At 40.7% G+C, this 24,832-nt stretch overlaps 1 protein-coding gene across 3 annotated transcripts in view; it reads left to right on the top strand.

Annotated features, from left to right (window-relative positions):
- Positions 1-24,832, top strand: part of Stxbp6 (syntaxin binding protein 6) — a 216,722-nt gene that overhangs the window by 32,227 nt on the left and 159,663 nt on the right. For all 3 annotated transcript variants that reach the window (XM_029484359.1, XM_029484358.1, XM_029484356.1), the window contains exon 2: positions 22,809-22,997. In XM_029484359.1, the coding sequence (XP_029340219.1) occupies positions 22,844-22,997 (154 nt within the window). In that variant the 5' untranslated portion in view covers positions 22,809-22,843. The remainder of the gene's footprint in view (positions 1-22,808; positions 22,998-24,832) is intronic.

Genomic DNA, 24,832 nt, shown 5'->3' with positions numbered 1-24,832 from the left:
CAAGAGGAGAGAAAGGGGAAAAGGAGAAAGAGAAAGAAGGAGAGAGAGTAAGAGAGAACAAGGAGAGCATGAGGAGAGAGTGAGGTCGGGCTAAGCAACCCCTCTTATGGTGGGCTGTTATCTTGTTGTTGCTAGGTAACTGGGAGGAGTCTAGCCTGAAGGTCAGAAGCTTGGCACATTGTATAAGTGACTACTAGCCATAGCTTCTCCTGTGGAGGATGTAGGGGCAGTAACTTCGACAGGAGCCAGGGTTCTAGGAGACATGAGGGAATGCCTACTGTCCCATGTAGGTAATTATCACCACCAGGTTCTACCGGGGTTCAGACCTCAGCTTGACTGTATAGCCCATTGCCCCACAGTGAAGTACAGTGACAGAGGCTGTGAGCTTCTCACTAAAATCCAGGTTTTCCTGAAGCCTTTGCAGTCATGTGTAGCAATATGGCTGAGCAAATTATTACGGTGCAGGTTATAAGCCTGAAGCTGTGGCTCCATGAGAGGAAGAGGCAGATCTCCTTCATCCTACTCATGAATTTTTTTATTAATCATTTTATTCCTTTACATTTCAAATGATGTCCCCCCTTCTCTGTTTCCCATTCCATCCCCTGTCCCCTTTGCCTCTATGAGGGTGCTCCTCCACCTACTCCTTCCTCACCACTCTAGCATCCCCCTATGCTGGGACATCAAACCTCCACAGGAGCAAGGGCCTCCCCTGCCATTATTGCCAGATGAGGCTATTCTCTGCTACATACGCAGCTGGCATCATGGATCCTCCCATGTATACTCTTTGGTTGGGGGTTTAGTATCTGGGAGCTCTGAGTGGTTCTGATAGTTGATATTGTTCTTCCTATGGGTTTGCAATCCCCTTCAGCCCCTCCAGTCTTTTCCCTAGCACTTCCGTTGGGGTCCCGGGCTCAGTCTGATGGGTGTCTGTGAGTATCTGCATCCATAGGAGCCTGGTATGGCTGTGCCCTGAAAGGTTCTGCCAGCATCCCACCCATGTTTTAAGAGTGATAGTAGACCTTTCTGGGTTTATTTTGGCAGTGATTTCTTTTCCCCAATACCATGATGATGGGATGTCAGTGAGAGAAGCAAAAATGGCATTTCAGTAATGGAGCCTCATGCCAGATTACTAAAGGTAGTGGTTTCAGTGTGAACGAGACAGTGCCTTGCAAGACAGAGATGATTGTAGGCTCAGGCTGTGCAAGCGTGTGAATGAAACTCAACATTGACCACCTCTCTGCTTCTTCCTGTGCTTACCGCCTTACCCACAGGCCCACAGTAGATCCCAAGGAACAGAATCTGATGATTGATTATCCCTCCTTTCACTCAGTTGTTCTACTGTTAGCCTTGCACTGGGTGCTACCAGGGGGCCTAGAAATGACAGCAACGTGGGTTCTCCTCTTAAAGAGCTAACTACACTATGAGCAAGTGAGACCCTTAGCTTGGGGTAATGAATACTCAATTCAAATTACTTAATACGTGATTTATTAGGGGCTAAGTGATACCTTAACTTCAGGTGGTTACTTCTTGAGTCCTAATCTAATTAGGCTTGTTCCCTACTGACTTTAAATGTCCAACCACAAAGTTCAATAAACAGCTCCACTCAGCATTGCCTTTCCCTTCCCCTGTGGCAATGTTGCAGGTGTGACAGTCTCTGGAGCCAGGTGATTCAGAGCCCATTTCTCCTTGGAGTCCATTGAGCTGGGCCTAAGAAGAATCAGTTGTGACTTTGCTGAGTCTATGAAGAGTGAGAAGAGAGGGAGGAGGGCACTAGCATATCTGGTCTAAGGAAGTCCTAGCCAGTTGTGGTGGCAGTGGACAGTCGTCTCCTTTCATTTGACACATCACGAGATTGCCAGTGATAATTCAGAGATCAGCCGCTTTCTTCTCGTTTAGCTTACTATCTGTTGGCAGTTACGCCCCCACTGATGTATTACTGCTAAGTTGCTTTCCTTTCCCCTGAGGTCCTGAGACGGCACATTCCTTCTTTATCTCTCTCCCAGTGCTGTGCTTTCTGTGTGGCTCAGCAAGCATTTGCTACATCATCTGATTACTAACATTTTTTATACTGGTGGAGCTTCTTACACCACTTTCATGCTTGGTGAATGGTTCTTTCTCTGTTGAAAATGATGTCCTTAGACCTGTATGATGTTTTTGTCTTGTCATTTGCTTTTATGACACTGACCTGGCCTTGGTCCCTAACAGGACTCACACAAAAATGATGTTGAAGAAAGGAAATTGATGGCACTGTGGTAAATATCTTCTCTTTTTATAGATTTATTTTCTTTGGGTCTGAGTGTATGTCTATATACCACATGTGATTCTGGTACCCTCTGAGGTCAGAAAAATGCATCAGGTCTCCTAGTACTGCAATTCTAGGTGGTTGTGAGCTGCCATTTTTGGGTGCTAGGAACTGAACCTGGGTCTCCTGCAAGAGCACTAATTGCTCTTAACCATTGAACCCTGTCTCCATTTCCTGGTAGATGTGTCTTAATCTTGTCTAATCCATGAGACTAGCTGGATGCATGTCTTGGATGACTCTTGACTGCAGTGCTTTGCTTTTCTTGGTAGAGAATGATCTCATGTTACAGGTACTATGTTATCCATTATCCAATTTAATAAAACAAACAACTGGTGTTTTCCTGCCTGGCAGTAAGGTTTGTTTGTATCTTAGATCCAATGTCTTGAGTGTGCTTGTGGTTCCTTGAGGTGGTTCTGTGCAAAAGAACTCATGCACATCCATAATTAGGCCTTTTTCCCTAATAAAATTACAACTGAAATCCTTCCCTTGGGGGCTTGTTAGGCTTCCTCTGAAGGGCACATTTTAATTGTGATAATCGAAACGAGTGCTAACTTACTAGGACTTAAGACAGTGTCTTCCAGGAAGAGCTGCCCCTTTCCTTTATAATTAACAGTCAGTCTCCCCAGCACTCCTGTTCCTCTGGGCAACAGTGGAGCTATCATCCACACACTTAGCAGTTGAGCTTCCTTTCCACTCCAGATGAGAGATGACATGAAAGAAACTAGCCAGACCTTTTCGTGTGATCCTGTTCTTGTTTCTTTTTTTTTCTTTTTTCTTTTTTTTTTTTTTTTTAAGTTTAAGGATCTGTCCCCAGATGACAATGAAGCAGAAGATTATGTTCACTTCTCTGATTTCTCGAACTTGACATTTAGGAATCTGCAAGCTGAGTATCTCCGTGCTGACTTGTTTAACTCGGATTAGCTTTGTGAAGACAGGGTATGATCTTTTCTTTAGCAGGACTTCCAAAGCCAGGGCTCAGTGGCATGGCATCCTCTAACATAAGTTAACTTCAGAATAGCTAAACATTTTCTGTTGGTAGCAGGGAGATTGTTGTCTTGTCTTATCAGAATCTGTATGGTCACCTGTGGAGGAATTAAACACTCTATCTCACTGTATTAGTGACGTGTCAGCAGGCTGGATCACCTACTTACAGGAAACAGTTTGAAAGAATAACTTCTTGCAGTATCAGTATGCTGGGTTAAAAGAAAAGTGAACTTGAAATATACATAGATTATTAGTGCTATCTTTTAACCATAACAGATGGTATGAATTCATCTTTCATAATCGTTTAAATTATACCACACATCTGTATACCACTTGAGAAGCTAGCCTACTATCCCACCTGAACCCACCTGATCTTGTCTTCTCATGGAAGCTAAGCAAGGTCAGGCATTGTTAATACTTGGTTGGGAGAAGCTGGTCTACTGATTGCATAAGTATATTTTACACCACACACCTAGTAGAAAATACATATTTGGACAGAATAATCATGTTTAAGTTGAAGAATAATACTTCATGGTAGAGGATAATGTCATGTTTTTGTCTTCATTGAAATTATTGTGAGGAAAAAATAATAAGCATAGATAAATTCAGGAGTATGTTTAATTATAAAAAATAGTGCTAAACCGGGCATGGTGGCACACGCCTTTAATCCTGGCACTTGGGAGGCAGAGGCAGGCGATTTCTGAGTTCGAGTTTCTCTCTACAAAGTGAGTTCCAAGACAGCCAGGGCTATGCAGAGAAACCCTGTCTTGAAAAACAAAACAAAACAAAAACAACAAACAAACAAACAAACAAGCAAAAAACAAAAAAAATAGTGCTACCCTCTGTCTTAATTATGAAGAAAATAACTTGTCACACTAGTAGTATAGTTAGTTACCTTACTTCCTATTAACATGTATCACATTCAAGGAAAAAAAAATGTAAGCTATGCCAAAAGTTAAGAAAAACACGTACAGGAAGGACAAATAATAACATAAAACCAGACTGTGTCCTGATGTAGATGTTGGGATTACCAATAAAGAATTTAAAAGGTGGTGATCTATTAAAGGCTCTAATGCACACTGTAGACAACAAGCAGGGACAAATGGGTAATGTATGCAAGGAGATGAAATTAGAAGAAGTTGGAAGGAAAGTGCTAGAAATAAAAAAACATGCTAACAGAAATAAGGAATCCTTGAGAATGGAGGTGAAAGTCCTGTCCCTCTAAACATGCCCTGGTCATTCTGTTCACAACCCTGTCCTGAAACCATCCAAGGCCTTGGGAAGAGTCACGTATTAGTTAGTATAAACTTGGGCATGGTTGCAAGGATTTACACCCATTAAGTTCACAGTTTATGCTTTAGACAACCGGGGAGGAATGTGAAGGCACAGGCTCTTCTTCTGCCACAGCATTTGAATATGTATCTCTGGGCCTTTGCCTTCAATGACTAGTATGTTCTCCAGAAGCTAATGTGCAGGGCAGACTACAAAGAAACGTAAGATCTCCACCCCCTGACACACAAGGCGAGCAACAATCCTTCATTACAGGGCATTTTGGCTCTGTATCAATTATAAAAATAACCCACCTTCTTCCAACTAATAATTAACTAAAAGGGGGTTTATGTTCACTACTGTGAGAGCAAGGAACATTTATAGCCAAGGCTAAAAGGCTGCATATTCTCCACAGACAATTCTGTCTTTGTCCATTTGACAAATGTCTTAAGTTGAGCTTTTTAACCTGTTAAATATTACAGGCAACATTGCTGTTTTGAAGACAATTCTTTGAAGCATTTCTATATGGCAAGAGTAATTCCATCTCCAAATAACTTTCTGTTTTACACAGAAAAAAAAAAAAAATGGAGCAACTGCTCAAGGTCAGGGACAGGACCTGAGCAACGTTTATGTCTTCGGTGTCTGCCAAGCCTGCAGTAGCTGTCTGGTAAATTCAGGCTGATTTGTAGGAATGTGTGAGTCTTAACAAATAGGCTAAAGTAGCTTAGCTCAGCCTTGTTCATTTTCAGAATTCTGTGTTAGATATCAGTCTGTGCCTACTCACCAGTCCTCCTATAATGACAGAGAGCTCACTTAACACACACTTTGGTTTTTCTTTAGATTAAGTAGAATTAGGGTTTCTATAGCAACCAATGAGCAATTTCTCTTTTATTTCTAAAGTTTGTATGATTTTTTTAACCCAGTAACTAAACAAAAAGACTTCGCTCTCATTTTTTATCTCTAACTTATACATAAGAATAGATGACTTGAACATTATTGAACAGTGTTTTTTGTATCACCTTATAAGTTAAGAAATGAAAATTTTAATATTAGTTCATCTTTTACTTATTAGGTTAATAAAAAATAGAAAGATTAAAATATATTGAACTGGAAAAGAACAATTGGATACACCAGGGGTGGATGTTAATTAAAATTTGCATTATGTCAGGGAGTAGTGGCACATGCCTATAATCCCAGTAGTCAGGAGGCAAAGTCAGGTGGATCTCTTTCAATTCTAGGCCAGCCTGGTCTACAGAGCTAGTTCCAGGATAGCTAAGACTATGCAGAGAAACCCTACCTCAAAACAAAAAAGCAAAAAACCCCAAACAAACAAAATAATCAAAAACCAAAAAACCAGCGCCCCCAATTGTAGAGACACTCAAAAAATATGTATCATTTTTTCCATAAGTATTCATATAGATGCATAGTAGTTGTCTTGTATTTTTATCATCAAAAAGCTAATATATATATATATATAAATAGAAAATTGATTAAAATGACATATTTGTATAAAGAAATAACTTAAAAATGTGATAAATTCTTTCTTCTCCATTTTCAAATAAAAATTTATATCTATTGTATATACATCTGCATAAACATGTTATATATACACATTTAATGGTAAAGCTAGTTGTAGTTCTTCCTATATACCACGGAAACTGTCTATTTCTCGGTATGTGAATTATATATTTATAGAGAGCAGTTTAGAAGATTGTACAGTGTGCTTGCTAGCAATTATCTATGAAGGGTGATTCTTATTTTGGCCTCTTGTTTCTCATTATCCATTTTATATTGCTTTTACAGTGTAAAGGGTTCTACATATTTAGAAATATATGTGCTTTGTTTCTAAGGTACTCAGGTTGGGTGATACGAAGATGCATAACGTGTCCCGCATTGGCTCAGCAGGTAGAGGTGATGGATGCTTAAGCCTGGTGACCTGAGTTGGATCTGTATCCTCGGAACTCTACATGGACACCGTTGTACACATCCTCCCAAAACATCAGGCATGTACACACACACACACACACACACACACACACACACACACACACACACACATATTTGATAACAAAGAAACATTTGGACTTGATGCAGAAGTAAAGCAGTTTATCTTTTAGTCTGTGAACTCAAGAAAATGAAGATGAGCAGAGCTAACAGTGGGCACAAGGCAGAACCCAGGAGCTTTAAGAATTTGGTTGGTTGAGGGGGAGGGGATTTGAAACAGAAGAGAATAATAAACCAGCTATAGAATGAATCTCAATATGTGCTATTTATATTTTGTAGGTAAACTTTTATATAATAATATAATATATTTTATATAATAAATATAATAATGTTTTATATAATAATGTACATAAATACTTTTCCCCTCTGGGCCTTAGTGCCCTAACCTGTGAAAGGCTGGACTGCAGAAGTCACTTCCTGATTCTTTGTTTTTTTCCCCTTTCTCTGTAGTATCTGTCTCTCAAAGGGAAGTTTACTTAAAATTGGGAGGAGGCAAAAATGGATAAAGATGGCATTGTTGCACTCAGTGCCTTGTAGCTGACAGAGATGTCCCCATCTGTGTTCTGCTGTGGCCCTTTGGCATCTCCAGGGATCCAGGAGTGTACCAATATGCAGCCTGTTCACCAAGGGTTTCCTACTTCATGTTGCTACTATGTATGTGTGTGTGTGTTAGGGGGTGATATATATATATATATATATACACATATAATCTTTCTAACTTTCTTATTTTTGCTTGTTCATTGGGATTTTTTTTCTTATTATTTTTTGTGTTCTTTGTTTGCTTATTTGAGATGGAATATGAAGTTGAATATTTATGGAAGTGGGAAGAGCTAGGCAGAACCAGGTGAGAAAAAGGAATATGATAAAAATATATTGTATGAAAAAATTAAAAATACTTTGTTATTTTATGTATTTATTCAGTGTCTGTCCTCATGTATGTCTTTACATCATATATGTCTCATGTTTGGAGGCCAGAAGAGGGCTTAGATCCACCGAAACTGGATTTACAGGTAGTGGTAAGCTCTCATGTGGGCTCTGGGAATTGAACCCTATTCTCTGAAAGAGCAGCCATCCTCTTTACTGCGGAGCCATCCTGCCAGCCCATTTTCATTGGAAAAACATACTTACTGTGGTTTGGGTTTGTGAGAATTGCATCTTTGAATTGGTTGGTTTTCTCTAACAAAAAGTACCAAAGTCGTCTCACATTAATACCTCTTTCGACTAGATTTATCTTGCCTTTGGGGATGATGAAAGCAAGGTGAGCTGAGCATCTGACAGACAGTGAAAGCTCTGAGCTGGCTGTCAGTATGTTCTATTTACCCCTTACATATAATATTCATATTAACCTGTGTTCTCACAGTGACTTGGAGGAGCTTAGTCAGGCAGCTTGTAGGCCTCTCCTCTCTAAATACAGAGAGTGAGACACACACTTGCAAATTTTATCTTGTGTACCCTTCAGTGTTCAGGTCTTGTAGATTCATTCAGTTAATGTAAGCAACAGTTCTGTCTTTTCTATTCCCCTCTGCCCACTTAATGCCCCCTCTGTATATCTGCCACACTGCCTTCAATCTGTACGTGAGCTGTGCCTGTAACTTTGCGTGTGTATAATTAATCTCCTCCCAGTCTTTCTCTGCACTGTAATCCCCAGCACATCTTCAGCTCCTACCCCTGATGTGTGGTGGATGACACTAATGTGATGTGTGTTTAGCCTGTGGGTGGGATTAGTTATGTTTTCTTGCAGTGTGATTTCAGCATATGACTGGCCTGACTTATCTTTTTCAAGTGATGCCATATTGTAGACAGAGTGACTCTTCCTGGTTCAAGGACTCATTTGTCTGCTATTCAGTTTAGACCTGAGAGTTGTACCCATGTGCTTCATCAAACAGGTCAGCAGGTTCTGCTGAACCACAGAGTGAGAACTGAGGTCTCCTGAAGCATCACATTTCTCTACCTATGGCATAACTTATTTCCTATATACAGTCCCCTAAATCTTCTCTAATGTACTCTGTCCCCATAGTAACCCCACACGCTTACAGCTCTTTATAAGAAGCAGCCATTGGTGGTGCAGGCCAATAATTGCAACTATTAACATTTGGGTGGCTGAGACGGGGGACCATAAAGTGAACCAAGGCTTGCCTGAGCTAAACAATAAGTTCAAGGCCAGCTTGGGCAACTTAGTGAGACCCTGTCTCAACTGCCACTGCCCTTCCTGCTGCCACTGTCTCCACCACCTCCTCTTTTTCTAGACACTAGAGATTGAACATAGCCCACAGAATAATGACACATGTGTCTGTCATACCTGCCTCATGTGCTGTGGTGAAGGCTCTTAATGCTTATTTAACAAACATGAGGAAACCTCACCTCTCAATCCAGCCATGTGAAAGGTGCGCTATACATTGATTACTGGCTTAGCTTATGCTGTGTGTAGAAAGGCAGCCAGTGCCTGGCAATGAGCAGCCTTTTGCTGGGATTCTGAGGTCAAATGCTTGGAAGCAGTTGGCTCTCCTGGAGGCCGAGCTTCCAGTCCCCTGCTCATTGCCTGCCTCTTCCATGAGGTGAGTTTGCTGCTATGTTAAGAGCCCCTTCTGAGTTACTCTTTTAGTAACTGTATTATGGTTGTCTGGAACCACCTGGAACTTTGGGAACACTTTGGCATCTTTTCCTTTCTTCTTGTGCTTTTTCATTAGTTTCTTCTTTTGTGTCTTTTCCTTGCTAAAATCTGGTTATGGAGTTGTTTGTGTTTGTAGTGTGTTCCAGATGAATTTCTTAGTAATTTTAAAGAATGACATAGAGTAAGATGGAATCTCAGTAGTTGTGGTGTATCAAACTAGATCCCCTCCCCACCCATCTCATTAAGGAATTAGAGCATCTCCATTTTGTTTTGGACAGAATAGGTATCTATCGGACTTCGATTTTATGATTGAGCTTATTTATTTCAGAGCTGTTTTATCTTGGCTAATTTCCAGGTGGTTTCTAAGTTAATTGCTCAGAAAAAGGATGAAACATTTCACTTTCCGCACTGCATTGTCACTATTTTACAGTTAGTCACTTGCTTTCTCTAGTTCACCAAGTACAGCAAGAGGTTTTTATGTTTACATACCATTGAGGATGTTAGGATAGAAGGTCAGAATTGGAATACTAGAAAGTAGCATCACCATTTCTCAAACAACTGAGCATCAACACAATGTGAAGCCAGAAAGCATCCAGGCCAGGAGCAAATACCATATGACTTCACATTAATTAACTCATCGATCCTTTGCAGAGATGTGGCAGGGAGGGGATTTATCAACCTTAATTGGTTCTAAGTTATTTATCTTAATTTGGTGAATAAAAATACCTGATTTACAACCCTGGGCTCCTGCTCCTCATAGCTTCTCAGCTCTGCCGGAGCCGGTTAGTTAGCCTCACCCTGTGGAACCCTTCCCAAACCATGGAGATGTTTCTATTTTATTGAAAGACACATAGAAAATAATCAGACTTTGTATCAGTGTGTAATTGAAAGTAGTTTACATGGGGAATTAAGCGCACGGTGGTTGTCTTAACTGATCCTTTGGCATCGTTTAATTCATCTTCCTACAGATATTTTGCAGATAACCACAGAAGTCCAGGACATTTGCTTCCCAGGACTTTCAAAGAATGGATAGGCACAAATAAAAAATATCAAGAGTTAAGAGAATGCCGCTTGCCTGTAACTGAGCCATGGGCTTTAAGCCAGTGGTCCCTGTGATGGCAGTGGTTGTGTAGAACCTCCCCATAGGCTCAGTGCTCCATCACCACAGTATCCTGATGTGTGGTGCTACTGGGCCTTTCCATGTGCTACTGAGGAAATGGGGCTCTGCTTATAGGCTTCTTAGCTTCATTAATAAAATTAAAAAAAAATTGAGAAGGAACTTGAACAGAAGCTCAAGGATAATTTTATTAGACTTTAAAAGAAACACCTCAGGGCAGGCAAGCTATGAGAGAAGGGTGATAGAGAAGAGGGGGAGCGGGGTGAAGCCATGACATTTTAGATTGTCAACATGACAGAAATGGGGCGGTTTAGAGGGGTGAAGCCCTAAGTGGTAGGGAAAGTCTTCGTGGAGAAGGGATAGAAAGAAGAAAAAAAGGAAAAGTTGCCCTTTTTGGAATAATCCAGAAAAGCACCCATTATGTATGCCATAGCATAACTGAGTTATGTAAGCTATGGGTCCAAGGGCAGGAATTCTGGGAATAGATTATCTCATTAAAGTGATACTTACTCAGCATGCCTTAAGGTGAACCCATCTTCCGGGGGAGTGAGCACTTAGCCAAGGCACTGAGAACCCCAGCTGGAATGTTAAGTATCCACCCAGGCCAGGGGTATCAGTCTCCAGCCAGAAGGAGACAGTTTTCCCTTAATGGGCCTTTGCTGCCATGGTGACACATGCAGTGGCTGTCCTATTTCTCTCTGAGATTGCTAGCACAGACTTGGCACATAGTAGATCCACAATGACAGACTTGACTGGAAGCAAGAAAGCATAACCAAGTCACATTTGCCATGAAGTTCCGTGGAGTGCCAGCACTTATTTGAGACTTCAACTAGGATATCAGAGGAAGACAACCACCAGGCAGGTATTTCTTTTTTTCTTTTTAAAACAATTTTATTTTATTTTTTTTTTTTTACTTATTCACTTTATATCACACTCACTGCCCCTCTCCTCAATCCCTCACACAATCTCCCCACCCCCTTTCTCCTCTGAGTAGGCCCCCTCCCCCATAGTTATCCCCCAACCCTGGCACTTCAAGTCTCTGCAAGGCTAGGCATCTCCTACTGAGGCCAGACAAAGCAGCCCAGCTATTGGGACATATCCCATGGACAGGCAAGAGCTTTGGGGATAGCTGTTCCCAGTTGTTTGCTACCCACATGAAGGCCAAACTACAAATCTGAGTGGGGAGGCCTAGGTCAAGCCCATGTATGTTTTTTAGTTGTTGCTTCAACTTGACTCTATTGGTCTTCCTGTGGAGTTCCTAGCCCCTTCAGAGTCCGCCATCCTTCCTTAAATTCTTCAGTAAGAGTTCCCAATTTCTATTCACCATTTGGCTGTGGGTGTCTCAATCTGTCTGTGTCAGCTGCTGGTTACACCCCTCAGAGGACAACTCAGGCAGTTATTTCTAATGCCCATGAAGTAGAGACACATTCTAGAGTATGCATCTTTGTCTACTCATTCGGTGATCTACTCAGGAAAAAATCTTTTTGAGCAGGCTTGCTGTTGTGCTGTGTGTGCCAATTTCAAAAGTTTTTCTTGTGTTATAAATAGAACTGAAATGTCCTCCACAAGTTTATTCCAGTTGGCCACACATGTGTCTGCTAATACCCACATTCCTTTCCCCCCCATGACATATTTCATGGTGTTCATGTTTGTTTCTCATGTTTGTCTTCTGCACGTTACTAGTACAACAGACATGTTGGAAGAGGGCAGAGGGCAAGCCACAGTATTGAAGATGTTTATGTTATAAAATTAGTTGATCTTTTTGATACCTATTCTTTGCTGGTGAAATGAGCCAATTCAAGCCAAGTTAAAGTACATAAAGGTAGTTTTATTGATGGATTCACTGGTCCCAAGGAACTAGGCCAGAAAAGTCACCATAGGGAAGGAAACAGAGGAGGTTGGGGAGAGAAAAAACATGAGCACGAACATAGGGAGAGAGAAACAAGCAGAGAGGGGGATAGAGAACAGAGACCAAAATGTTTGGATTATACAAGGAAGAGTGTCTTGAGTAGGGGAAGCCCAGCCCCTGGGCTGGAAAGTGTAGCATAGAGGGCAGGTATACCATCCATGCCTTGTAACATGTAGGGACTGAGGCATGCTGGGGGAACCTGGAGGTCAGGTTTGCTTTGGTATGTAAAATAATGCACTTCAGCCCTTTGATCCAGGTCTAAATCTCAGTTTGTTTTGATGTTCTTGGTCCCTCCCATCCACCTGGAGGTAATGGTTTCTTATCTCAGCTTCTCTCTGTCATTAATCAGTATTTTAGATTCTGTTTGTTTGTTTAGATTCAGTCCTAATCTACTTTTCTGAAACTGTATGTTTTAGCTGTTCTGCCTACTGTTTACTTTGGTGTGTATACCAGGTTCCACATCCTCAGTGAATAATGAGTTGGCCAGTTATTGGAGGACTAGCAGGATTCAAACATGGACGGCAGACAAGGATGTTCACATCACTGGGAACCAGGAGACTGGAAGTAGTGGTGACTTATCCATTTAAGATTGTAGGGATGGTGAAAGATCCAAGTCTTGGGCTGCCAAATTCTCTTAAAGTGCAAGAGAAATTGAAAAATGTGTTTTACTTAAAAAACATTTATTTGACCATGTGCACAAACCAAGACACTTTATTCATTCGGCCCTGTGCCTCTTCAGTGAACTTATTCATAAGTAGAGATGAGTTATTTATTGGTTTGCTTGGTACTGGAAAATAAACCTAGCGACCCATACTGTTAATATAATGGTTTTTAAACATATTTTTCCACCCGACCCCCTCAAATGATCTTTAGTACCAAACAGACATTTAAGAATGACTGACATCATATTTGTCTGACACTTCACTTTTTCCCATGATGCTTCTTTTCTCTTGTGCTTTCTGTGGAGTCTGTTCCAATACGTACCTGCATTCCCCCTGAGGATGGGATCTGCCTCTCAGAGCAGATTATTGCACCAACTGTGCAAATAGATCACAGGTAGAGGCACTGACAGGAAATGACCTACTAGGTCTCTCCCACAGAGCCAACAGCTTCCCAAGACTGACTTTCAACAGAAGTGGAGCTGCCTGCACAATCCTTGAAAATGTACCAGATTAACGTCTTTAATTACATTTCAAGGATCTACTTAATAGAGGAAGTGTCTCCTGACCACAGGTCTCTGAAGGATTAAGCTGTACCTGCCTCCTTTCCCAGGAAACAACACATTCTCTTTGTTAATTTAATCTTGTTGCTTGTCTCTTTTTTCCTGATCTTTCTCCTTGAATATGTCTAGTTTGCCTATGATCTCTAAACTTTACAAGGAATCCAGACTATAGTAATTCCTCAGAAAATGTTGAGTAAAGATAGATATATAGATAGTTATCTTGTACCCCAGATGAATTTGCTACCTCAGCTTAAAAAGGAGTACTATATTCTAGGAACAAAAATATTCATTAAGACTTCTAGATACCTTGCTAGAAGATCTAGGCTCCCCATTATTTGATTTTACAACCTGATGGTTAGTGGCAAAGGGCAATAACTGTTTTTTATTCCTTTGCCCAGCCAGCTTCTTTTCAGCTACTGTGTTAATTTATGGGCTTGTTAGTTATTCCTATGAAAGTCAAGTTCTGAGAAGATGCTCTGTCTGCAGAGATTGATTGATTAAAATCTCAGTAGTGTGGAGAGGCTAGCTACCTTATTTTGGACTAGCTTTAGTTCCAGCCATTCCTTGCACACCTCTTTGTCAGAAATAACATTCTATGACTAATAGATAAAAACCATTGGAATCTATTGACTTAGCAGACACACTGGCTTTCACCAACCCAAAGCTACTGAATGTTGTCAGATAGCATAATGAGCCTATAGAAAAGCTTTTCCCATCTTGCTGTAACTGTCTCTCTGAAGTACCCAACAAAAAGTATTTTAAACTTGCCTTGCTTTAGGACTTGGTTTTGTCAAGCTATAAAATGTAAATTGCTTCCACATTGGAACATGAATTTAGAGGTATCTTACATCTGTGTTCCTGGGCTCTGGTCATTCAGAATACTCCAAAATAAGCTATTTCTTATGACCTTTAGGATGAGAGCCATGTGTTTAGTCTTGACATTCTTCATAGCCATGAGAATGCAAGCTCTCTGGAGGAGAAAAGACTTTGTTGCTTATTCACTTCAGAATCTCGAGTTTCTAGGAAGGGCTACCATATTGAATTTTGATCTGTGTGTGCATTTTCTCTTCCTCCTCTTCCTCTTCTTCCTCTTCCTCTTCTAAATACCCCAACCATTCTGTGTCTTCCCAGGTCACAAAGTTATTCACAGTGCAGTAGACTTCAGCTTCATCTTGTCTTTATTTTCTCTTTAGTTTGGCAATTTATATGCCTAGTCAAGGGGTGGTAGCCGTAGAGGGAGGGCAGGATTGCTGAGGCAGGACCTGTTGTTTCCATTTTTCTATCTGGGAGAGATGAGGACATGTCTTCTCTTTCATCATAGATTTGGAAGATGAAGCAGGATGCCATTTGGCAACAGCTTTCATCAGATACATTGTGTGGGACATGTGTTGCCAAATGCTATAAGATATTCTGATATGCTTAGCTTTGTCAGTCAAGGGCAAGGCACCTCAAGTGGTAGCTGATTTCCATGCAGTGCTTCAGGGAGACTTGTGAAGTGGGTACAGTGTCCTCTTTCAAAGATGCAGACACAGGTTTAGATCAGTGACCTTGACTAGCTTAGATCAATGATGACAAATGTAGACTTCTGTTCACTCTCCATCAATTCTCAAGTTGGGGTAGGAGAAAAATAACCATTATGCCTTGACCCCAGCTTCTTGATCACATAGACTCGAATGTCCCTCTAATTTGTCAATGTGAGCCATTATTACATTTCTACTAGTGTTGAGTTCATTTTAGATAGTATTCCATTGACAGATTTCCCCGCCCCCCTCATCTCTATCAAATTGTTATGGCTAGTTAGGTCAGAAGTTAGCTATTTTCTGGACCATGTTGATTGAAAGGGATTGACATTGAATGACAGAATGGCTGATTGTATAGAGCAGAGTCTGCATTTGCATGTGAGCCTTGAGTCTGACCTGGATTTATAGGTTATTCTGTAACAATCTGAGACATAAACTATGGATTCCTACCCATCTATGTATGACAACTACATAGAAATTTCACAGTCTTTTGACACTGGATCCTAACCTCAGTATTCCAGCTCATTGCTTCTGGGGAGTCTTTAGTGAACCTGTAAAAGACTCTGCAGTTACCCAGCAGGACCTCGTGCAGCTGTCTGCAGAAATCAGGATAATCCTGCCTTTTCTGAAAGCATTTTAATAGAGCACTGATTACAGATTGCAGGCACCTGGTACTGTTTTTGTATTGTGGCTGAAGGGTACCGTTTCAAAGACAAGCATTGGGCTTCACGGATTCCTATTTCCTGTCTTATTGCTTGCCAGGAATAGGTACCAAGGAGCCCATATAACAGCTGATCTTGTTCTGAGTGTGGAGACTACCAATGCCAAAGTGGTAATTTGCAGAATGATAATGTCCATGTGAATTGCCCTGGATGTATTCACCCGATGGTGGCTCAGAGCTCCAAGGTTGTAGAAGGGCTTCTGCAAACTGGAGGCAGCACAGAGATCTATGGGTTGGGACTAGGCCAAAGTTATTCTGTGTTTCTTGGACTCCCCAGCCTGTTCCACTTGGACCTGTTCCACTTTTGGTCTCAACAGCCAATGGGGAAAAAAAAAACCACACAAACTGTGAAAATTCAAGAGAAGTGTTGGCCTGATATCAAGGTTTAGAAATATATGGGTTTGGGGTGATGGAGGCTAGGACTTAATTTTGTGCCAGTGCTCAAGGAAAGGACTGAGTCTGAGAAGCATCCCTACTGTGAGGAATTGTGCTTTCTTTTTGTCTTTACTCTGACAGTATATGCCTGCTCTCTTCATCTATAATCTTGGGACTAGTGTAATATTTTATATCCTCGTATCATGATTCTCTAAGTTTGGTTGGAAAGAACATTGCAGTGAAGCAGAGACCAGTGTCGAGTCTAACGTTTGACTTGCTTTCTCTTTGGATGTATGACTTTGGACCTCAGCTTCTGAATTAGAACTGAAGGAGAAAGACAGTCATCAGGATGATTCTGTTGGTAGAATGTGAAGCATACAAATGCTCAAAGTGTGGCTGAGAATCTACATCTTAATTGTTGCTGGGCAGGAACCAAAAAAATCAACCAAGTGGTTGTGTATGGTGAAAGTCTTTCTGAGAGCCGTCTCAGTAAAGCAGAATGTATGGAATACCCCCGTGGAGTCACTTTTGAAGCTTGGGGCATTGCTACTGGCAAGCTACAGTTGCTTGAAGCAACAAAGAAGAAAACAGACGTTATAGAATATGTGAGGGATGAATGACAACCAACAGGGTCAAAGTTGTGCCTTTGAAATGGTAGAGTTGGGCAGTACCACAAAGGGGTGGAAAGCAGAGTGCCCCTTGAGAGCCAGCAGAGACCTTTGAAAGAAGTGTCTTTCAACTGCCTCAAGGCAACCATCCGAGCTCTTCTCAGGCACTGACTCCTGATTGGAGTCAAAAGGAGGGTGGCAGATAGCTTTGCTACGAGGCTCCCTAGGCATTGGCTTCTGTTGCCATTCTCGTTGGTAGCAAGAACCTGGGAGAGCAGGACCTAAAAATGAGAGGGGCCAACTTTATTCAGAGCTTCAGACAATTTATGCTTGGAGGGTTAAGAAGAGTCACCTGAGTAAAGTATATAATCATCAGGACAAGCCGCACACGGCAAAAATATTTTTCCATAGAGACAAATGAATATAACAACAGCTGAAGTAAACACACTCCTATCCACTACACCTGGGAGGAGCACCAAAACAAAATCTAAGGAATAGGCTGTGGTTTGAAGAAACAGGTCACAAGACCCTTGCCTTGTTTGCTTGGAATTTTTTCGCAAGTATTCAGAATTCCCACCCATCTCCATTCGTGGACTGTTCTTCCAGTCCTCTTTCTGCAGATGGACATCTATTGCCTTCTTGCCCGATGTACCAAATCCGCAGTTTAACTTGTGGAAAGAAAATAGGTTATGTTAATGACACCATGTGATGGTCTTTGCCAATAAAGCTGGAAAGTCATGTGCTGTACACATACAGGACAAATTTATAGCATCCCGGGATGACCGTAGCACAATTTGTTATTTTTCTTGTTGCTGGGCAAGGGAAACAATAGGATCTTTTCCATCAGAGAGCAAATCGATCAGAGGGAAATGAAGAAATACTGAAGTTTGATTTTGTTTACTTAGAATACATTTTTTTCCTCCCCCTTCCCTTTCCTTTCTTCAATATAAGATGGTACCAAGGAGCAGATATTCTTCTGGAGTTGTATTTCCTAGGTTCAGATCCCTGTTTGCTATTGAGAAGCTCTGGGACCTACAGTCGTTTACTTAACCACCTGCTTTTCTCATCTGTAGCAGTTTCTTTTTCCCATGTGTAAATATATCTATAAGGCTTCTTGAATACAAAATTCACATTTGTGCCTCTCTTGTTAGACTTTGAGGCAGTGTCATGGGGAGGTGCTTGTGGGAGCTGGAATATTTCTATTGGCATTCTCATTGAACTACATGGGCAAAACCATGAAACTGACCTCTGGAGTTAATTCCAATTGAGTCTGGAATTAAAATACTTGGTCAGAGGATGAGATCAAAAGTGTTAAGGGACCTAACCTTAAGTTTCACTTATGAAATGGTACAGGTATTGAAAGCTTTAGAACCTGGCCTCTCAAACGACTATGTTAGGTGTGCATAAAATGGGCCCATGAAGTATCATTTTTTATGTGCGACCCTCTGCCACAGAAGATTTCAGGGCAGAAAGTACCATTGATGTCATAGCATACTGCAGGTCTTGACCAAACATAATTTGGGGGCATTGTCCAAATCAGATATTCACATAGGGAGTATTGATTTAAAACTGATAGTGGAATTAAAGACTATTTAGAAGACCTTTTATAGTAATTTAAAAGTAGTTCAGAACATACCAGTTTCATCTATATTTTAAGTATTTAGAGATCTCATATACTTAAAAACTGAAAGTTCACTCTACAGGTTTAGCTTTTTAGTGTTATAACTCAGCTGTTTTAAAATTGAATTTGCTTAGTTGAGAAAACTTAAAATTTATCTAAGATTCAAGTCAGTATGGCTTTCTATAGATCCTTTTCTCTTTAAGAGAGAGTATGTGTGTGTTTAATGTATACTTCTAGCACTTTTTCCTCTTCTTATTTTTTTTTAACTTGAGTAAAGAGCAGTAATTCAGCTAGAATGCTGAACATAGCAAATAATTAAGATGTTTGTGCATAGAATCCACCTTGTGTGGTTTTGTCTGTACTTGAACACGATAGGAGTTGGCTTGGGCCACTTCCAGGACTTCCTCCTGTAGGTGATGGTTTCAAACCAAAGGTATTGTTGTTATTGTTATTGTTGTTGTTATTGTTGTTGTTGTTGTTATTATTATATTTTGGATTTACATATTGGTTTGCCATTTTGTTTGTTAATGTTGAGATGTGGTGAATTACAAATACAAGGACAATGTAAGTTAACTCATAAACCAGGTCTGTGGCAGCGCAGAATTTGTTTTTGAATATCAAACCTATACAAAGGATAGCCTTAGCAAACAAACAGGGAAAGAGGAGATAAAAGGAGTGTACTTCTCTAACTGAAGTAGAATGGGCCACAGGCACAAAGAATTCCGTGTACGTAATGTCTCCTACACAGGAGAGTCTATGAGTCCTTTTTCATTTTCTTCCCATTTCATGTGTATGTGGTATGCAGGTGTACTATGTAGCATGCGTAGTATGTGTGGATGCATGTGAACATGGGTGGGTTTGCATATAGGGATTTATCTTGCACATTATTTAATGAGTCAGGAACTCTCAGCTCATTGATATGGCTAGCCTCATAACCCAGCTTGCTCTGGGAATCCCCCATCTCAGCCTTCTGAGGCTGGAATTCTAAGGCGGCTGACACCCTTACTTTTGACAGTTCCAAGGATCTGAATTCCTGTCCTATATGCATGGCCCTGATTTTAAAATTTATGTAATATTCCATTGGGTAGATGGGCTCTAGCTCTTCTGTATTTTAGCAATGAAAATTTATGATTGTTATGGTATTCATGTGTTGCTTTTGAAATGACCCTCGGGTAAGCATGTATCTTATCTGTATTACATTATATACATTTCTCTAATAGTCAAGCTTCTGGTTCAAAGGGTTTTTCCACTTAAATACTATGTTCAGGAGAGGACATTTTAACACTTTCCCATAATCTGTAGCCTACAAGGAATTGGATAAAATTGGAATAATTTACCGTTATAAAAAGACATATCTAATGATTCTTATTTGCAGCCTTGAGAGGATACATTCCGCTGCTATCCTGACCTACATTTGGGATTGACCGTAGAAAGTGCTTTGTAAATTCATGAAGGACTATAGACACTTAGGGATTCCTTACTAGTGATGTGCAGAACACCAGCCATGGACTTCTGCTCATGAAACAGTTTTACTAATTTGCTTAACAAGTGAGCCATTAAATACAGAGACCTTCAGATACACTAAAAACAGTGATTCCAATCCCCCTTTGTGTAGCAGAATAAGCTGAAGATAGGCACAGGTGAACAAGTCTCAGACCTTGACCCTTGGGCCCCTTGATCCCTGTGATCAAGGCCCAGAGATGACAGATATAAAGTCTGGATGGAACCTCCCCTCCGTTTCCTATCAAATACTTTCCTGACAGGCAAGAGAAAGCTTTTTTAAAAATCTTTTTATTTATTATTTTTTTTTATTCTTATATCTTTATTTGTTTTTCTCCATATAGAAGTGCGTGGCTCCTTTAAGAGTGCTGCTCAAATACTTTATATATCTGATTAACTCAGTCTTACATTTGTAAACCTCATGAGGCCTCAAGTGTGGATTCTTGATATTCAGTGCCAGTGCCACGCCCCTACCCCCTATCCCCCACCACAAGTGGAGATTCTTCTAGGCTTGTTGATACCATTGAGCTTGTTGTGGCTGTACTTTAAAACCTGGAATGTTATCACATTCATCTGTCTTAACTGGTTTCTTTCAGTTTCTACCAATGAGAAATACTAGTTGAAAGTATTCGTTGAGTTACATGGAAGAATTTGCTAACAGATGTAATGTGTTCATGTAACCTGTTCTTTACCCACGTGCATATGTTCCCTCTCCCAAAATGATCTGTTTTCTAACAATTGCTAACTTTCTGGTCAGGGTTTTAGTTTTGGATAAGGTAATGGCTTTTAAACCTGGTGGCCAGACAATTGCATGGCAACCCGAGAATAAGTTAGAGAGTTGTTTAAACTACTGTCTAGAAGATTCTGAATTAGTGAATTCAGATGTGCAACTGGATTTAAGAAGGCAACGCAGTACCCCATTTACGCTCTGAAGTTCTCCATTGAACATTAACATTCCCAGTACAACACTGAAAACATACACCTTCAAGTACATTAGAAAGCGCCGGAAAGAAAAAAATAAAAGAGTAAAGGGAAAAAAATGACATTTGACCCTAGAATGAAAACGATCCTCTCTTCTAGTCGTGATTTTCAAGGGAGAACAGCCCCTGATGCCTCAATCTTGTGCTTGTATCTTAATAGATGAGACTGTGTATTTGTGTGTATCTATACATGAAAATAAGTGAGACTTTGCTAAGTAAAGTTGAATATTATTCTTCCAAATATCTTCTGCTCTGCCTGGGTACATTCATTCAATTTTTACAGTTCAAAGACTATCTCATTATTCATATCATGATAGGAGTTAATAAGAATCTGCCATGTTTAAGATTAGTGAAGCCTATCGAGGCATTAGAATGCATGATCTGAACATATTAACCTATTTAACAATCAGAACTGATTGTGCTCACTGAACCACCTCACTGGCCTGTCGTTGAAACTTGTGATGTGGTCTGTAATCAACCCTTGCAGGACTGAGACTTTGTCTTAATTACCAAACACAAGGTAGCACATAGTGGGTACTTCTCTATCAGCCGGTCAGTTTCAGGGCAGTCTGACGAAGCCTTTGAGCTACTGAGATGGCATATACCGTGCTGCCAGGCTGTATGCAGGACCTCAGTACTCTAAACAACCTGTGAGAGAAGGACAGCGGCATTCCCTGCACCTTCAGTTCTGGCTGGGACATATGATGTTCATATGTGTACAGGTATGCATGCATGCACGCATGTGTGTGAAAGTGTGGAGGCCAGAGATCAACCTTGGATGCTTTTTCTCAGTCATTGTAATCCTGTTTTATTTTTCAGCTCCATTGATTGGCCTGGCACTCACTGAGTAGAACAGTATAATAGGCTGGCAGGCCAGGGAACTTGAGTCACCCCCCTGCCTCATCCTCAGAGTACCGGGTTGACAAATGCATGCCACCACAGCTAGCCTCCTCTTCTGGCAATGGAACTGGGGTTCTTGTGCTTTTGTGAGCTTTCTCCCTGAGCCTAATTGTGAATTTTTCAGTTGCCTGAATGAATATTGGTTAGCGATGAATCACAGGTTATGTGTGACTACAGTGGTGGACTGTAGTAGATTTGCCTAATACTCTTGAGCTGGACTCATTTATAGATTGATCTCGAACACACACACACACACACACACACACACACACACACACAAACCAGAAACAGAACTTAGATCATCTTGGAAATATATCTTTGGGAAACCAAATACATAGTCAGAGCTGTGACTGCGTTAGTATGTGTATTGTGGTGGAAACTGCTTCATTTCTTTCATTCTTGGTCACCTGTTACCTGTTAATCACGGTGCCATCAAGTCAGAACTGCTGGGTGGCACTTCCAAAAACTTGGCACTAGTCAGACATGGATTTAAAATTCCATGTCCCCCTGGAGCTGAAAGAAAGTGGGGAAGACTGGGCAAGTGTCCAGATGGTGAAAAGTCTGTGCAGTGGAACACTGGACAATAGTGCACCACAGGAGACCAATAACCAAGAGCTCCTTAGCTGATGAATGGAGGTGAGCAGTGTTAAAATTAATGGTCTTCCTTTTCTTAAATGGCTATTATGGAAAAGATGACACTCATTTCCACCATGAATGCAGTTAGGAAAGTGTATTTACAATGACGTTTAAGATTTGGTAGAGGCACAGAGAACTCAATTTAAGGGTTGTTAGACAGTGGAAAGACTTCTCCACTGCAAGTGTGAATTGTTCCTGGCAAAGGAGGAAGAGGATGGATACTGTTGTCAGGTACGGAAAGGCACAGCTGTGGTAGACACTAGCAACCCCCCTAGAGCCCCTTGCTTGCTGTTCATGTCACCCTGTGTTGGACATTTCAGGTAGTAGAAACACACTCCCTTTTTCCTTGCATCTCTGTAGACAGTGCAACATGAAGAGCTGGCTATGAACGATTCTGGAACTCAGAGGTTAACCTGCAAACTGAACAGCACCACACCTGTAATGCAAACTGAACTGTAAACACTGGCTGCTCATTCCCGTAAGATCTACGATATCGTCAGTTCCAACTTTTCCTTTTCTTTTTCTTCAGAAAATTCCCTGCGTGCCCTCCTGGGTGGCTCTACAATGAGTGCCAAGTCTGCCATCAGCAAGGAAATTTTTGCACCTCTTGATGAAAGAATGCTGGGAGCTGTCCAAGTCAAGAGAAGGACAAAGAAAAAGATTCCTTTCTTGGCAACTGGGGGTCAAGGCGAATACTTAACTTATATCTGCCTGTCAGGTAATGACATTTGTTTTAAGATGGTTAATTCTAAGGCATCCGGAGGGTCTCGTTCATTTGGTAGTGTCTCCCCTTCCACTCTTTTCCCATCTTTGTTCTCCACCCTGCCTTCTCTGTTGATGAGATGCTGAAGTTCAGTCTTCTGGCCCCTGAAGAGTTTCTGCAGAGCCTGGCAGGCCTCTCCTTATTTGTTCTTTCCTTCAGAGGGAGTGTCTGTCCTTCGGGAGTTTTGTTCTAGAACTCTTCTTGGTATTTGGATAATGGTCATTACTAGCAGACTGGGCTTCACTTTTTAAAAAATGTTATTTTTCTTTTTTATTTTTTGCTAGACTGTTGCCAACAGTTAGGAATAGTTTTTCTTGAGACTAGTATTGGTGTTTTCTGGATTAGGACAAAGAAGATTCCGTCCACAAATCATTGCTTTGCCTGACATCCACCTCCTTGTGACGAATAACCATCTGTTTTTCAATGCTTGAAATTTTGTTGGATTATTATTTTTTTTTCTGTTTGTGGTTAGAGAGATCTGTGGGATTTACTGTGGATACAAACCAAGTGTTTTTGTTTTTTTGTTTTTTGTTTTTTGTTTTTGAGATAAAATCCAGATAAATTTTCCATGAGCTTCTGGGTGCTACTAAGCACTAAAGGCATTTGTAATATTTTTTCATGTGATATTTCTCATAATAGGAATGGATAAACTAAGCGTACCACAGTTCATCTGTTACAGAATCTTTTTGAGTTGTGGTTTGGGAATAAAACTTTAATTTTAAAACCCGTTTTTAGCTTTTCAGCAAAATTAAGGATTAGTCAGAATTCATTTCAAGCTATCAGTGACTTCATCGGAGAGATTTGAATTTACGGGACTCTCTTAGGTTGGAATGAAATGAGAGCATAGCACTTCGGTAGGCATGCCTTAGTAATTGTTAGAAGTGAATTTTTATTGACTTAGAGGGTGAGGGAGTCAACCTGGGAAACTATTCTTTGCTTCCTAAATCTGGATTAGGTTGACCAACTTTAAGTATGCTTAGAAGACGCTTGTGTCTCTTTAGCTAAGCACTAACTGACCAAAGAAGGACTAAATTAAAACCAGTGACTACATTTCTCTCTCTCTCTCTCTCTCTCTCTCTCTCTCTCTCTCTCTCTCGATACTTGCTCTTTTTATTTTATGTTTGTGGGAGTTTTTCCTACATGTATGTCTATATGACATGTATGTGTAATGGTGGTGCTAAGGAGGGTGAAGCAGACCTGTTGGAACTTGTGTTATTGACATCTCTGAGCCACGAAGTGTGTACTGGAGGTGAATACAGGCCTTGTGAAAGATTAGACAGCACCCTCAATCACAGACCCAAGTTCTCCAGCTCAAAGAAGCCTTTCTTGGTACTAGCCCAGGATTTTGTTGATAAGATCCATGTCTTAATTTTCATGTTTTAAAATTTGGACCCCAGAGGTTTTTGTTTTGTTTTGTTTTGTTGCCAACAATGTACAAAATATGTGCCAATAATCTTGTTTTGTGTTTTCCTGAGCACAGACATATGACATGCTAACCTTTTTTAAAGCTTGACTCTCTTCACTGCTCTGAGATTTCCTATAGAAACATATCTAAATGAAAAGTGCGTGGTTCAGAAAGCAGTTGAATTTTGCCTGGTCTCTACCTGTAAGCGAAGGACAACAATTTTCTTTGGCCTTTCAATGGATATTATTATCTGCCTGTTTCTGATCATAAAGTATCTGAGAGTGGTAATGGGAATTCTAACAGGCTCCTCAAATGGAGGCATAACCTTCTTCCTTAGAGTTAAAGATAATGACCTGGGACTTTCGGCTGCTGCGTTCCTGTTAAT

Source organism: Mus caroli, chromosome 12 (assembly GCF_900094665.2).
Source record: "Mus caroli chromosome 12, CAROLI_EIJ_v1.1, whole genome shotgun sequence".
NCBI lineage: Eukaryota > Metazoa > Chordata > Mammalia > Rodentia > Muridae > Mus > Mus caroli.
Note: the sequence above shows the minus strand (reverse complement) of the source record. Positions and strands in the feature narration are given on the sequence as shown.